Here is a 15,968-nt window from a genome sequence, read left to right on the forward strand (position 1 = left end):
CAAACAGACTGCAGTACATACTCATAATTTCTGAGGTGAGTGTAATGTTGTCTGGCCCAAATCAGACAATTCAGGGGACTGAATCTTGCCATGTTGTCTCAGTGAATGTCCTAAGCCACTGCACAACTTATGGCTGTAGGGGTGCTTCTCTCTCCTTCTCCTTCCCTTCTCCACTCAGCTTTTTGGTAGCCAGTCTCTTGACTACTGGCATGTTTCCCAAAAGAGTTTCAGTTTCAGCATGACATTTTCTAAAAGTCATTCAAATGGACTATTACCAACCAGGTTCAGTAATAAAGAAATCTTCGGCTGAAAAACAAAGGGAGATTTAATACTTTGAGGCTTAAAGGATTTTGGTTAATCTTTGCATTATAAAAAAATGGCAATGTATCAACAAATGGCTAAGTCTCTGTTGGAAAAGAATAAGGTTTCCCCTTCCAGTGTCTCACTGCCTCTAGAAGGAAGAAAAAAAAAGAAAAAAACCTCCACAAATTCAAACATACCCTTTCAGGCTGCACATTTAGTTTCTGATAAGTCAGAAGAGAACAAATGGTTGCATTGCAATGCAGGAAAGACTGGTAAGATAAACACACTCCCTGTTTATTTTACCTCCCGGCTTTGGGGTTAGATTTAGGAGTTCTGGCAATGCACCCCAGAGTAATTTAAGAGGTAACTCTATAACTTGGTGTCTGCCCTGCTTCTCTGCTCAAATTAATGATCCTGAAAGGCAGGGGTGGGGGAACAGCCACTTCTCAACTGTTGCACTTCACAGTCTTATGTGGTTGTTTTTCTGTGGTTGTTTGTGTGTATGAATGTGCTCAGCTCCGAGAGGCAGGAGCTGAGTATCTGTGGTTTGCTGTCTCTGCTTTGTAGACAGTGCATTTTAGCAAAGGGTAAATGAAGCTGCCTCTCAAGTCCCTGATGACAAGGAATCACCAGAAACCCTGTGTACTGCAGAATGAAGTGCTTCCATTTAGCAGCCTGAGTTGGTTTGGTTTTGTTTGGTTTTTGGGTTTTTTGGGATTTTTTTGGTTTTTATCTAGCAAAGATGACATCAGTAAAGCAAAAGTTGGTGCCCAGCAGATAAGTGGGTGTTTAGCAGAAAATTTTGAAGAAAGTGGGCAAGATGACAGAAAAGGGTGTGATGAAGTGAGCTCATCATTTGTACCTGTGAGTGTAGGATTGACTGTGGGGGAAGAGGGGGTGGAACTGTAATGGGGAACCTGCCAAGTAACTGTCTGCTTTTGAGAGTTTTTAGTGTCCCAAGGAAAAGCTCCAGAGTGTGGTTTGAAAACAGCCATCGCAGGGATCTTAGTGCAATAAGAAAGATGCCCCTTCTGAATGTTAAACTTGGCCTGTGAATAATGGAAGTTTTCGCACTTGCTCCATTGGTGTGTGGGATAAATCACACCACCTCTGCACTTTAGCCTCCCTACTGATAAGAGAAGGCTGCTGATAACAACCTTTCAAAACATGATGACTGGAAGGATTCTGGAAAATGTGACTCAGAGCAAGTCTTGGTTAGGTCTATGTATTTGAAGGGACAAGAGATGCTCCAGACTTCACTCACTGGATTGAGAGCCACTCACACATGAAAATTAAGAGCCTAGGTGTTCTCATTTCACAGGTACATTAAGAGAAATACCGCTGTCCTTCCATTTTTACAGTCATGGCTAGGGGAGGAGAGAGCCATGCACTTGATGATAAGCAAGTCTACACTGATTATTATGCTCCTTAAAATTTCTGGAATTTCTACATCTCAAAACTTTATAAAGCCTCAAATCAAAAATGAGAATTTATTTTCACTGAAGTGTTCTCATGGTCAGGAAATCTTCCATGCAAAGCAGAATCTAAACCGACAATACGATTTGCATAAACTTGGAAAATTCAAGGCAAATTCTGCAGGAATTTTGTTTTAACATTGTCCTTCTTCTAGGCTTGAAAAATAAAAGCCAACCCTTTGGAGTTTTTAACCCATGAAACAGAGACCTCTGTTCCACTTAGAGAGTGTGGAAGGTAGCTACAAATGTCACCACGAACCCAGCAACACTCACTCAAAATATTGCCACTACTGCAGACAACAGAGGATACCGCTATAAAGCCAGTCGTTTATCGCTGGCTTCAGTACCCAGTGCACTCAAACCAAGAACATAAGGGCAAACAAATGTTTAACTTCTGTCTCCAAGTACCTAATCAGTGCACCTTGGCCCTTTAGATTTAATGAGTCATCCTGCTAACTATTTAATGCACAATCACCCACAACCCATTAGCAAACACCTTCAGGAGGCAAAAGGAGGGACAAGTCTAAACAGAGTTAGGAAGGCATTTGCCAACACAATCTTACCTCCTCCTTCACTAATGGCTTTTCTTTCTCTTCCCTGTGTTCTCAAGGACAACATCAGGTGAGGGCTGCTGGGGAAGGAATTAGCCCTCACTTCATCTCTGGAGAGGCCAGGGCCCCTTCCAGGACAGTGCATCTCCTGGACAGCCACATACACACATGCACCGGGGGTCTTCATTGCCGCCAGACCCTACAGTCTCTCTGGCAGCTCGCCATGACTCCTGTCCCTCCCTTTCTTCCTCTGTTTTCTTATGCTTTTTATTCTGCAAGTCACCCTGACTCCCCTTCCTCCAGTTCCTTCCCTAAACACCCCCTATTAAGTCTTGTTCAAATCTCAAATGCTCTCCCTTTGCACGACAAAATGTCCCACGAAACTCTCCCTTCTCGCCCATCAGCTCCCATTCCCTGATTGGGTGGATGTCACAGGGATGATCTGCCTCAGGGATGATCTCTCCCGGGACAGCCGCCAGAGCCCAGTGCAGGCTGCCTGGCTCCACTGGCGCTGCTCTTCTCACCCATGAGCTTCCACTGTGTCAGCACCGCCAAGCAGGGCCGTGGGTTGTTGGGCTCTCCAGGTGTGCAGCCACAGCCTGGACAGCTGGGAAATGACTGTGGATTTACAAGCCTAACATTGTGTTTATTAGTCAAATGCATGAGTACAGGCTATACCAGACCTGCTCACGCCTCCAAACTTGTTCAGGGTATAACCACACTGAAGCCTTGCTCTTTCTCTCTTCCCCCTTTTCCCCCTCAGGAACACGTTGCCAAAAAAGATTCTACGAATTCCGGTGAACTTTGGTACTCGACTGTCAGCCATGATGTAAAACATGATGCCTCTGTGATTGACAGCAATTATCAGACAGAATATGCACTTATCAGTGTGCCTGAGGGGAAGGCAAATGTCACCAGCCCTGAAGAGCACAGTGAATATGATGATGTCCTGGTAACTTAAAGGTATTCTTTTGCCTGAGTGTGTGCAGCCATGATGACCATCCCTCTGCTGCCAGAGCTTCAAACAAATACCTCCCTCGTTACCAAACTTACTCATTAGACTACGTCTGCCAGTCATTACTATGAGACAAACCTGTCCATGAACAGCTGATCAGAGAAAGAAACATGGACTGGGTAGAGGACTTGACAATTAAACCAGGAGGAATCAGTAGCAACTGCCATCATATGACAGTGTTCCCCTATAGAAAATTAGGCGCTGCAATATTTTAAGCAACTGAGGCTGTACATTTTTCTGGACTTTTAGACTTTTTTTAAAGGGGCCTTAAAGAACTACTGCTATAAATCTCAAAAATGCAATAATAACAGGGTTTTTCTGTTTGTTTGGAGAATGTTTCATGTTTTAAATTAAAGCATAAACCTTGTGTTAGATGCACTTACTGCTGTCCAAAATTTCTCTGACATGCTTGATTTGTACCATTATACAATGCACAGTTTTTATAAAGAACTAATTTCTCAAATTCCCTCCCTTCTAATGTAATACTACTTAGCATGAAGTCTTAAAGTTGGAATTAAATAAAAAGCCCCAAAACAATAAAATGCACACAAAACAAATATTACACCCATGAGAATACTGTTGATACTGAGGCTGATAACTGCCTCTCAGTGGCAGAAGTCCAGGTGCTGCTTCCATGACACAAAGCTTCCACAGCTCGCTCCTGCTGAAGTCTCCAGTTTGGCCTAATGCTAGAGTGTCACCACCTCACAGTCCAGCCCCGCCTCTGCAAGCAGTCTGGACACGTGTGAAGGACTGAAACCAGGTATTCAGCTGTTTACCAGAGCTCACAAAGTGATTATGTGTCTGTGTTCTTGCTTAAGCAGGTTTTTTCACTCGCTCCATTTCTGTAACAAAACAGTATGGAAGAAGATGCTGAACAGTGTTTCTGATTTTAAGTCTTCCTTTGTATGAGATTGCTGGCTGCAGCCCTGGCTTTATGGTGCAGTGCCTTTGTGACTCCCACATGCCATTTCCATGCTGGGGATGGTCCCATGGGCAAGTGCACAGAGCAGTGGATGGACACACTGCCAGATGTGCAGGTATCACTGCTGTGGCAGGTAGCTGAGTCTGCCCAAAACTCATACTGGCTGCTGTGGCTACACAGATGACACCAGCCATAGGATTTTAAAGGGCTGACTCCACAAGCTGCTTTTTAACAATGTCTCAGTTCTCCCAGTCATTAAAGTATTATCCTCATACCTTCTATTAAAATTAATATTGATCATTCATACAAAATATCGTGGTGTAATAATGTGCTTTTAAATTATTTTTTAATTATTACTTTATGTCATAATGTGTTTTCACACTGCTGTATCTCTAATGGATTGAGTCATAATTAATTCACTTTTTAATTTTTTTACATGATCAATTTACCTCACTGATATATAACCAGAAACTACTCTTTTTTTGACACTTCCTTCAGTGAGAGTTCAAATCCTGACTGGATGCAGTCTGTAAAGTCAGACATTTTCTGTTGAATATCACATCTTACTACAGCTCCACCTCTTTCTTTCCTGTGAAGTTCTGGGGTAAATGTACGGACACAAAGGAGGATGGCTGGGAAAAAAATGAATGCTTGACTCCTTTCTCAACTCTTAATGCCTATATAAGTATCACCATAAAGAAGTTAAATCATTATATTATTTTTCAGTTCCTAGAATCAAGATACAGAAGTGTTCAAGGAAAGGATCAGGTGTCTCAGTGAGAGCAATAAGATTGAGCAGCATCTCAACAGCAATTTATTTCTTTGCTGCTGGTACTTTCATAGCATGCTGCTTTTAGGACAAGCCATATAAACCATGATGTTTATCCTTCCCCAGCATAAGAATCAAAAGGAATCTCTCTTCTACGTGTATGCTGCAAAGATTATTACAGCAAGAGAAATTATAGTTCCTGTATCTTAAAATCCAAGAGAGAATCAGAAGAAGCCGCAAATATGAGAGTCATGCAAACTACTAATTTGATCCAGAACATTTCCCAAACTCAGTTTGAATGCATACAACAACAACAACTATGGGTTTGAGCGTACAGCTCTGTCAGACATGCTTCATGGCATTTAGAATTCCGATGGCTATTTTCCAACTCACGCAGTTGAAAGACCAGAGTTGCTAAAGAATGAAAAGAGTCACTTTAATAGCAAAAAATAAATAATTTAATGCACAATAACATTGTCAGATTACTCCTTAAATAAACTAGTAATATTAGAAAGAGAAAAACAATTTTCCATGACATATTTCTTACAATACAAAATGCTTCTTAAAATACAAGTTCTATCCAACAGTACTAACATTTATAAGACTACAAATAAATGACAAGATGCAATTCACTCACATGGTAGTGAATATGTTTCATTCTACATAAAGTTAATGCTTAACTTTTACATTATAGCCAGTTACTGCCTGTAACTTTTGTGCCACTCTGGCCTGTCTTCTGCTCCAGCACCATCCTCTTGGCACTGATTCATCTCCTCTGGTCTCTCATCAACAAGAACAGCTATTTACTGCCTTATTAAGGCAAACATCTTACATCTGTTCATTTTTATCCCCAGTGCTAGGCAGGAACTATAATTAAGGATATAGACTTACAAATGTTCAGATTTACAAAACCAGGTCAAGTATCTGTCTATTCACTAGTAGCAGTAGCTAACTGTAAAAGCACACTGCTAATTCAACCCTTTAAATATTCCTGTGACATTCAGCTTTGTGAGTGAATGAGACATGTCTCTTCATGCTGTTGTTTTCTTCTTTCGTATTTCACACTGAAGACGAGAAAAATAGAGCAAAGAGCACCTTATCCAAGAAGGCTGTAGGAAGAATAAGGAAATTATGAGAGCTGAAGCATTCTTAAGAAGCTAGTGCAAAGGCCTTGCATGTAATTAAAGAATACAAATACACACACACACAAAACACACAGACACACACATATTTATATATATATATATATATATACACACACATATATATATATATATATGTATTTAGGTTTTCAGGCTGTTTTATAAGGAAAGAGCAAGTAAATGTGACATTTTTTGGAGGGGAAAAAAAATAACAGGTGAGTTTGAGTGGAAGTGAGCATTGAGGATGAAGCTGTACAGATTATTTTGTATAAACCAAGAGAAGAAGAAAGGAGTCACGTGCAAGACTGCTTTCAAAGCTCATGCAGAACATTCAGATTTAATCATAAGTCAAGGCAAAGCAGAGCTTTCAAAGTCAACAGAGCATGCATCAAATACATGATTTTCTCAAGGGTGAAATGGATTACTGAGATATAGGAGAAGGTAGTGGTGCTATAGCAATACAACACTGTCATAAATATACCACACTTTTATTAACAGTATTGCACCACAGGCTGTATTTATAGGACAACAATTTTAGAAGTGTTTCTACCTAATGAATAGTTCCCTGCCCTGGGATTACTTATAGATAGGGAATCGCATCTCTTCTAGGTGGTGATGAAGATGAGGAATCTTTCCATATTTTTTCTGAAAGTTAAAACAGTACTATATTAATATTAAAATTAAACTTTAAATAGTTATTTGAACATATTATTTCCTGTATCCTTTTACACTACTTTTTCTAAGAATTCTGTCAATATATAAGGAACAAAATGCTTCTAAAAATTGGAACCCATGACCTGTTGATCTCTTGTCCCTTGCTAAGAGTCCCAAGAAAAACCAATATGAGTTAATTGCAAACCTTATTTACCTACACTGCAATCCTGAATTGTTAGCCTAGGATTATTCTAAAAGCACATAGGTGTGGCTCAGTAAATTGGCACTGGGGGGAGGCAGCTCCATGCATTGTTTTTAGTATAGGTTCAAAGCTCATGGGACTTTTATATGGGCATTTCTATCAGGACAAATATAAATGCATTGGAATCACCATCTAGTTGCTGGTAGTCATTGGAATCACTGCCTAGAAAACCTGGAAGAATGAACATTTGCTTCCTTTAAAGGCATTTCTGTACATAATAAATTTTCCAGAAAATGAAAGACAAAAATCAGGACTCTTTTTCATCCCTTAGATTAAAATTTGTTTTGTTAGCATTCAAAACCAAATGTACAATAAGGAGAAATATTTCTAATTATTTGTCTCGCCATTATGGTACACATACATACAAGGAGAATTTTTCTGTGCAGATAAAATGCAATATTAGGTCAGAAAAGTTTGGTTGGAGCCCACAGCTAACCAGCCTCATCACTATTCCCTTTCTCATCAAAGGATCAAACAGTCCTAGGTTTTAAGTTAAGCATATCAAGACTTTCTGAAAGCTGTTTTAAGAATAGTTTAAAGCTATTCTTAAAATATTCTGAAAGCTTATATTTAAGAATATTTAAAAATATTCTTAATACTGTTATGCAATATATATATACACTAATGCAAATTATATATACTAATGAATCTCAGTATCTTTCTAGAAATATTTCCCTCCTTTCCCATAAATACTTCTGGTCTTTGTAAAGAAACAGTTTCTCTAAGGTACAGCACTTACATGTGAGAGAAGTCGGGTTGAGCTTTAACCTGTCACATTCAGATGTCCCAGGATTAAGAGTATCTTCATCATAAATATTTTGGCGTAAAATGTTCCTTATAAAATCTGGGTTCATACTGTTTTCCATAAATCCCTCTGTTGATGGTGGTACAGAAAACACTAGCTGATAAATTACAGTGGAGCTTTCATTACTGAAAAACAAAGTCAAGGATGAATGTCTTCAAGTATCAACAGGATCTTTTCTTCTTCCTGTTTGAAAGACTGACTTTTCATGTCAGTGTTGGGATGGATTTTTTTTTTTTAAAAACAACATTTCCCCAAGAAGAGCATTATGAAAGAAAACTGTCAAAGACGCCAGTTTCTGCCTCACCCTCCCTTCTCAGAACAGCTCTTGAAACTGGGTTCGTACTTTAAGCCAGCCAGGGACATGTTTTCAAATGCACAAGGGGCAATTGGACATGTGTTCTAATGGAATGCAGTTTTCAATACTGGTGGTTCACAAGAAGCTACTGATAAGAGGTGTTGCAATACCCTGTGCATAGTTTCACTAGAAACCTGTAGGAAGGTTTGTTTTCCTGCTAGCAGCATCTGGGACCATGCAGCTGTGCTCCTGACTCAGCTCTGGAGTGGATTACACAAACCAGTGAACTGGAGACCATCTGTGGAGATTTCGCTTTTTGTGACTGCAATTCAACAGCTATCTTCTGTACTCACAGAATTCAAAACATTTTCAAAAAGTACTTGAATGGGGGAAAATGAAAGAAAGAGAGGGAGACAACAAGAGAGAGACATCAAAGAGGCAGAGAGAGTTATTAGCTACTCGATGTATGCACAGAACTACGGCTTTGTACTTGATGGTCTGAATCATAGTTATACCCATAAGGCTAAGGAGCTACAGTTCACTGTTAACAAAGCTGGCATGCCCAAGGCTGGCAGGGCAAGGGAGCTTATTCCCCAAGGGAGCAAAGTGCCTTCATGACTGCCACTTGCCACATTGCAACGTGGCTGGTCCTCTGTCATTGCTATCTCAGAGGACCTGGGACTTTGCAAAACTACTTCCCTTCATTTTTTTTCCTGTCTTTCTAAATTCTTTTGTAAGAGTTCTTTTTCAGAAGTCCTTGGGAAAGCTCTCTGTTTTCCCTTGCCTTCCTGCTATCTCTCCATGACAGGAGACATGTAAATTCCTCTTGCCTTTATCCATTTTGGGAACAAAATTATTCTCTCCTGCCTATGAACCCTGTTTTATATATTTAAGATTATTTAAACTACATCAATCTTAAGCATCTCCAGCTATTAATTTCCCTTTTAATAAATATCCTTGAATGTGTTTATTAAGGGCTGCAATTGGAACCAAAGATAACAGAGATGATACTTCACAGCAACAATATGTTCCTGTCATTATATAATTTTAGCAGCAATTACCATTTACACCAGATGATCCTTTGACCAGTTTTCACTGCCTATACGCATAATTTTCCCCTAACAACCCATTTTTCAGAGATTTAAATATTGTACATATTTACATAAGCAAATGTATGTTTCATCAAAAGCCTGTAATTTTCAGATAACTTTGGTGACAGAAATTGCTTACCTGAAAGAAATCACCTGAGCTGACCTAAAGTAACGTCCTAAAGCTGGAGATGAGTTGTAGACCTCTGTTAGCTGAGAGAGAGAGGGAAAAAAATGTTTATTCTATTCAATCTCTTTTTTGCCCTCACAAATTTAAAAAAAAAAAAAAAAAAAACACAGCAAATAATGCTTACAAAGTGCTTTAAGGAGCACAAAAACAGGTGCTGAAGGTCAAATAACAGCAAATATCTGCCCTGGAAATGGTAGAGAGACATTTAAATTTGACAGACAAGTTAATTGTACATTTGAGTGATTGCTGTTAGGTTTGGGATCTAATTAGTACCAAAAGGCTTTTCTAACTCTTACTTTGTGGGGGGGAGGGTCTCTGTCTTGAGATTGCCTTCCCACCATGTCCAAATGATCTTTGCCATGTATGCTGAGCATATTTCAGCTGTAACTCAGAGCTGTGCTGGCTCAGCAGAAATCATCACTATAAACCCAGGCTGTAATCACGTACTCATAAGAGAATGCAGCACACAGGATGTTTAGCCCATATTATGCTTAGATGACTTTCACAGGCCTCTCCTAAATTATTCAATAATTCTGTGAAAAAGGTGAAGACAATGTCTTAACAAATGGTCAAATTTAGGGGGGAAAAAAATCAATACTTTCTTGTGCTTAAAAGCAGACTTTTTTTTTTTTTTTTACTAGATTGTGACTTTAAAAAGTACAACACATTTTATTTGTGGACTTGGAAATGACTGCGTTGCTACACAGAGAAACAGAAACTTAAAAGGCAAAACACTGAAGCAGAATCAACTTTGCCAAGAATCACATAAACACTTACCCTCTTAGTAATGTCCTCAGAGGAGAAGTGTGAGAGACCACACATTAACTCCAAAGTTCCTGAAAAATTGTGGAAATTTCCATTGCTTAGTAATTCATCAGGATCCCAGTAGTCATCCTCATCTGTGTAAACATCTAATAATCAAAAGGAGATAGAAAGGGGAGAAAAAAGTTTCAGATAGCTGAAGTATTGAAAAACAAGCCTCTTAACATTCGCCAGGGTGGCTTTCTCATAGATTTCTTAGGTAAGGACTGAATGGGAAAGACAGAAAGTGCAAGTCACCTGAAAAAAGTGACAGCACCTGGAGGTCAATCACCCACCTCCATTAGCAAAAGTCATCTGCTCTGGGAGTCTGACAGGCAATGATACCATGGGACCTAAGTCATCCATGGCACTTGTTCCAACATTACAAACATCATTTCCATCCTCATATCCAAATTTCTTCTTGTGATATTTTCTCACTTAGCTACAAACTTGAATTGTCACCTGATCAGGATACAAGTTGCTTGCTGCCTGATAAGTTAAAAGCATTCACAACAACTACTGAACTACAGTACCACCCTCTGCAGTCTGTATCCCAGTTCCTTCAGCAGTTTATTGAAGGACATTAAAGGATGTTATCGTTGCATTTGTCTTCTATTAGAGTGCACATATTGCATGTTTGTATTACTCTAACCAAGAGTGAGATACTTACTAGAATAAAGAATTAGGCTGATGAGAATGACCAGGAAGATCACTAGAAATATCGTACATATAACCATCCATAGTTTACACTTCCAGAAAACTACATTCTTGCATGATTTGCAGGGATCTCTCTCCTAGGTATAAAAGAGAAGGGCATATTGATTAATAATCAAATAAGGCAGGAAAAGATATTGAAGGATGTCTCTGCTGTCACATTTAGAAACAAAACCCCCACATAGATGGGAGAGCCTCATTGGTAAGCAATGCCCTACATCAGGGGTTCCCAGCCTTGACTACTGCTGCAGGAGAAAATGTAGTCCTAGAGAAGGTAAAGGACATTCACTTGAGAGAGACCATTCCCCTTTGTGCAGGAGTTCTTACTCTTGAATGGCCCATAAAGCTAAAGTACTGCAAAGGTGATTTCTTGGCTCCACGGTTTTTTGTGTGGGTTTGGGGTTTTTTTGTTTTTTTTTTTTTTTTTTTTTAACAACGTGAATTAAATTTGCATATTCCACAAGCTCTCCTTTTAATGGTTTTCATCTCTCCCAACTGAAAAAGGTGTCTCTGGAGGTATTTCCAAAATCATTCACCTCTGCAGCGTTGATAATGTCAACCTGCATAGCTTCTGAATGCCAGCATCCAATGCAAAGGCAATGCTATTCAATAGATAGTATTGTGTTAAACCCTCCATGAAATAATTGAGACTTTTGTAGCTGACTTACTTTTTCTTCAGAAGATTGGAAACTTGAAGGCTATTGAGTGTACTTAACAGGAAGTTTAATGCAAATCTCACCTGTTCTATGAGGTCAAAAGCAAACTTCACCCAAAACAATTGTGCATGTGTATGTACATTCATATGGAAGAGAAAGGACAATACCTTTCCTGTTATTTAACTTTTAATAAGATTGAAAACCATGACAGAAATTAGTCTTTTAATGAGTTAATCCAGCAGGATGAATATTAAAAAAAAAAAAAAAAAAATGGGGAGGAAAAAAACCAGCAAGCTTAGGTGATGGTCAAAACCGGTAACTTCATCTGTTTTATTCCACAGCCAGAAGAATCAGAAGACTGAAGCAAGGCTTGAATGCATAAGCAGACCATGCTGTCTTTTTAATTACTCCTCTCCCTCCCTCTCCATCCACCATAAAGGTAGTAATAAACTCCATATCCTTTTTGTCATCAGTACCAGGAAAAGCACATGCTGTAGGTTGTCTGAGCCACCCACACACATGCAGATTGGCAGGAACCAGCTGCTGCTGGAGGCACTAATCCAGGTATTCTTCCTTTACTTTTTGAACTTTCTAAGAACACAGAATAACAGAGAGGCGTTCACTGAATTTACTGAATTGAGCAGCTGGCTAAAAGTTTCAATGTGCCCACCCAGGGACACCAGTTCTCGGGATCTCCTCTGGTCACGATGACCCCGAGATATAGCAAAAGTCTCTTTTCCCCAACCCTGCTGTCGCAGAAGGAGTCAGAAGTCTTCGGCTGTCATTCTCAAGGTGGTTTATTATTTCTTATCTAAAACTTTTTCTGCCTGGCCTGCTGAGGTCCGTTCAGCAGGTCAGTCTGAGGCACACTGCACTGCCCTGAGGTGGAGCTATCTCTTTATACTAAAAACTATGTGTACTTTATTTACAGTTATTTTCCAATACCTATCATCTATGTTCGACAGTGTACTTCTACTTTAAACCAATCAACCAGAAGATGGAGGCTAGGAAGAAGAAGGAAGAAGAACAGGACAATGCCCAAATTCCTCCATCTTGTCCCCTAGACCCCCATAGTAAAATTCTTCAAAATTCCACCTTTCACCCTGGACAACTACTGTTATACTACTTAAACTTTTGTGACTTGTAATTCTTTATATAAAGTTGGTAATTTGCTCTATGGGTTGAGATTGAATTCCCAAGTGTCTTTGTCTTCCTGCTAGGGTCTCCGAGCCCCTGCCAGGATTTTGAACCATCCAGGGCACCCAGAGGGATGTCCTGCGTTCTGACAGTGGCGGGGAACAGGGAGAGAAAACAGACACACAGAGAAAGAGCTTACAAGGGAGATTCCTTCAGGAACAGAGGCAGAAAAAGGAAAGCACTCTCTGTAGAAACCTCTGCACACAGAACTTTGCTCTACTGGAGAATGAAAGGCAAACACTGAGTATGGTTTTGTTTACAGCATACTTTCAGCTGTCATCACATTTACTTTTTTTTTTTATTTTTAAAATATTTTAGAAATATTAATTTCAATTTAATACTTAACACTAGTGTATAGTTTTGTATTTTAAAAATTTTAAAAGCCAGTAACTACTGCTTAGAGTGCAACTATGAAATCAGCCATAGCCCCATCAGCTGAGACAGGCAGTTGTCAAGACCAAGTTTTGATTGAGCTACCACGTGTTTAGACTATCACAAAACACAATTCTTAATCACATATAGCAAACTGGCTTGATCCCAAGAAAACATTCGGCTCCACAACTAGTCCAGCACCTTCCAAACTTTGCCCATAGGTCAGGGAGAAGCAACAGCAGCCCTGAAATTCTCTCCCTGGTGGGCAGGGCAGCTCTGATTAACCTGCCAGCTGAGCAGAAAGCAGAGCATGGTAACTTCCAGCAGTCTGTATAGGATAGGGTGAAAAATGCCAATCATTTGTTTTTAAAATGTTACAAGTTTAATAGTAATAAAGTGGTTATAAAAATAGCAATATAATTAGAGTAATAAAAATTTGGACAATTTGGATTAGGACAATATGAGACAATAAAAAGAAAGAGTTACGGACAGTCTGAGTACCTCTTTCTGGGCAAAATAAGCCAGAAAAGGGACACATGTTAACAGAAGATTAACCCTTAAAAAAAACAGCCTGTAGCATATTCATACATGATGCATAAACTCCATTCAAACAAAGGATTCTGCCTGGTCAGTGTCAACTTCTTCCTCTTAATCCTAACAGCATCTTCAAGGCTGAGCAAGGCAGGAAGAAGTTAGTTTCTTCTGATAAGAGAGCAATAAATTCTTTTTCTCTGAAAGATTAAGGTGTCCTGTGGCTGCTATCTCAGTGCAAGTCCTCTTTTTTTAAAAAAAGTATCTTACACAGCATAGTTTCTATTTTAACATTATGTTATAATCTAAAACTATATTTAACACACTACTTAAGAAAATTAATACAGCATAACTTTCTAACATAACACATATAATATTTATTTTAATATTGCGAAAAGCCAATCATAAAATTCCCATTTTATAGATGGGAAGCCACTTGCTATAATCAGCACAAAGAGAGCTCAAATAAAAACTCAGTTCTGGAAAGGGGAAGGATAAACCTAAGGGTAAGGTTTCTCAAGACACTCCAGCAGTCCTAGCTCCCCGTCTCCTCCCCTCTCCGCTGCTCCTCTTTGCACCTCCCGGAGTGTGTCTGGCCCTGCAGCGAGCTGATTCAGCTTTCCAGAGCACAGGAGAAGGAACTGACCCCTGGCACAAGAGAGCAAAGGGACTCCCCTAAGGAAGCAGTGAAGTCACAGGGGAGGGGAGGGAAGGGAAGGGAAGGGAAGGGAAGGGAAGGGAAGGGCGGTGTGTCAGGCAGACAGCTCCCGGTGCGGTCAGCCGTGCCCACGGAAAAGCGGGAAACATCTTGGCACCGCCACAAATACTCCTGCAGTAAGTGGTGTAATTCACTGTACAGCAGTCACGGGTGAATATGTTATTCCTCCGCCAGAATTAGTCTGTTCTGTAGCTTTAAACTAGGGACTAGGAGCTACCTCCTTAGGAGTCACATGCTGACCTTAACTGAGGGTTTGGAGTGTTCTATGAACACAAATTCATAATAGTTAGCAGCTGAAAATTACTCAGAGATAAAGAGAATCCAGCATGCTCTGTTTGAGGACATCTTATTTTTGTTTGGCAGCACTGTTTCCTGGTTAACTTCTACTGAAGGAAAGCGTGGTTTTAAAACTTATTTAAACTTTTTTCTGGTTTTGAGCCCAATTCCACTGATAGCACATTAGAAGAGAAAACAAAATTCAGAGAACCAATTACAGTTTCACTTTCCAAATTAAAAAGCTTAAAATCCCACTCTCAGAACACTTAATTGATAAGGGAAAAGAATTATATTTAACAGGTTTTTAGCCTCTTTACCTCAAATAGCAAATTAAATCACCCCTACAAAATGTTCTGTCATTTGTGTCATTTCTCTTGCTGTGTAGTATTTCCCCCACTGGAAGGATCAAATGACCAAATGAAATTCCTACCTTTCTCGTTTGAGCATTTAGGGGCTTGTCATGATCAGTCTCACTTTCCTCCACCTTATGTTCCTGTAATTCAATAACCTCATGCTCCTGAGCAGAGCTCTGCCTTTTCATTGCTTCTGTCTCAGAAGAGGGTCCTCTGCGAAAACCTCTGTCTCTGAAGTGAGCACGGAGCCAGCTCATTTCCTTCTTGTTTCTGCTGCAATTATGGTCAGTAGTAGCTCTGACACGAGGCTGGAAACAGGAAGAGTGAGGATAGTGTTCATAGGAGAGGTCTCAAAATACTGTTCTTCCAAGGAATTCCCCTAATTTAAGTCAGCTGCCGTAGCTGCAGAGAAAGGGAAGGCAGAGGAAGTATTGATTTGCATAGCTGTGAGAACTCTGACTCTCAGCTGTGCAATACTAGGTTTTCCAGTTTGTCTACCTGCCTGTACCAGCCCTTGACAAGCAAGTGACTAAACCTTTAGCAATGCTAAAGGACGATTTTGAAAGGAACCAGTGTTTTCTCTGCTGCTGTCAGCCAAAACAATAAAATGTTATTACTGTTATCCATGCAGCTAAACAGATGCGGTGCTGAACAGCACGAACAGAGTAAAAGTTCATAGAGCATGTTGTTTGCTTAGGCTGGGACTCTGTCAACACTTGTGATTCTAGTCTCCCTCTATAGTCAATAAAGAAATGAACACTAATGACCTTTGTGCTGTAAATTATTCTCCCTCTAGCTATTATACTGCCTAAAATCATATCTGGTGTTACAGAAGCATTTATGTCCTTCAACATACTATCCAATCTAAACCTGAGA

At 39.7% G+C, this 15,968-nt stretch overlaps 1 protein-coding gene across 1 annotated transcript; it reads right to left on the bottom strand.

Annotated features, from left to right (window-relative positions):
• Positions 1-6,719: 6,719 nt before the first annotated feature.
• On the bottom strand, positions 6,720-15,442 carry CUNH3orf52 (chromosome unknown C3orf52 homolog). Its single transcript, XM_041410953.1, has 6 exons — positions 15,170-15,442; positions 10,946-11,069; positions 10,252-10,385; positions 9,427-9,497; positions 7,836-8,026; positions 6,720-6,825 (listed from the first exon to the last, which is right to left on the bottom strand). Coding segments are annotated over exons 1-6 (702 nt in total). The 5' UTR covers positions 15,350-15,442; the 3' UTR covers positions 6,720-6,823.
• Between the last annotated feature and the right edge of the window lie 526 nt (positions 15,443-15,968).

This window comes from Onychostruthus taczanowskii, unplaced genomic scaffold, assembly GCF_017590055.1.
Source record: "Onychostruthus taczanowskii isolate IOZ18803 unplaced genomic scaffold, ASM1759005v1 scaffold34, whole genome shotgun sequence".
Taxonomy (NCBI): Eukaryota; Metazoa; Chordata; class Aves; order Passeriformes; family Passeridae; genus Onychostruthus; species Onychostruthus taczanowskii.

Bases quoted from the DNA above. Each gene is read 5' to 3' on its own strand.
- CUNH3orf52 (XM_041410953.1), bottom strand. From the start codon at position 15,349: ATGAGCTGGCTCCGTGCTCACTTCAGAGACAGAGGTTTTCGCAGAGGA. The intron at 11,070-15,169 runs GTAGGAATTTCA...TTTTATACCTAG, and splicing joins TAAATGCTCAAACGAGAAAG to GAGAGAGATCCCTGCAAATC. The intron at 8,027-9,426 runs GTAAGCAATTTC...TTTGTTTTTCAG, and splicing joins GCTCAGGTGATTTCTTTCAG to TAATGAAAGCTCCACTGTAA.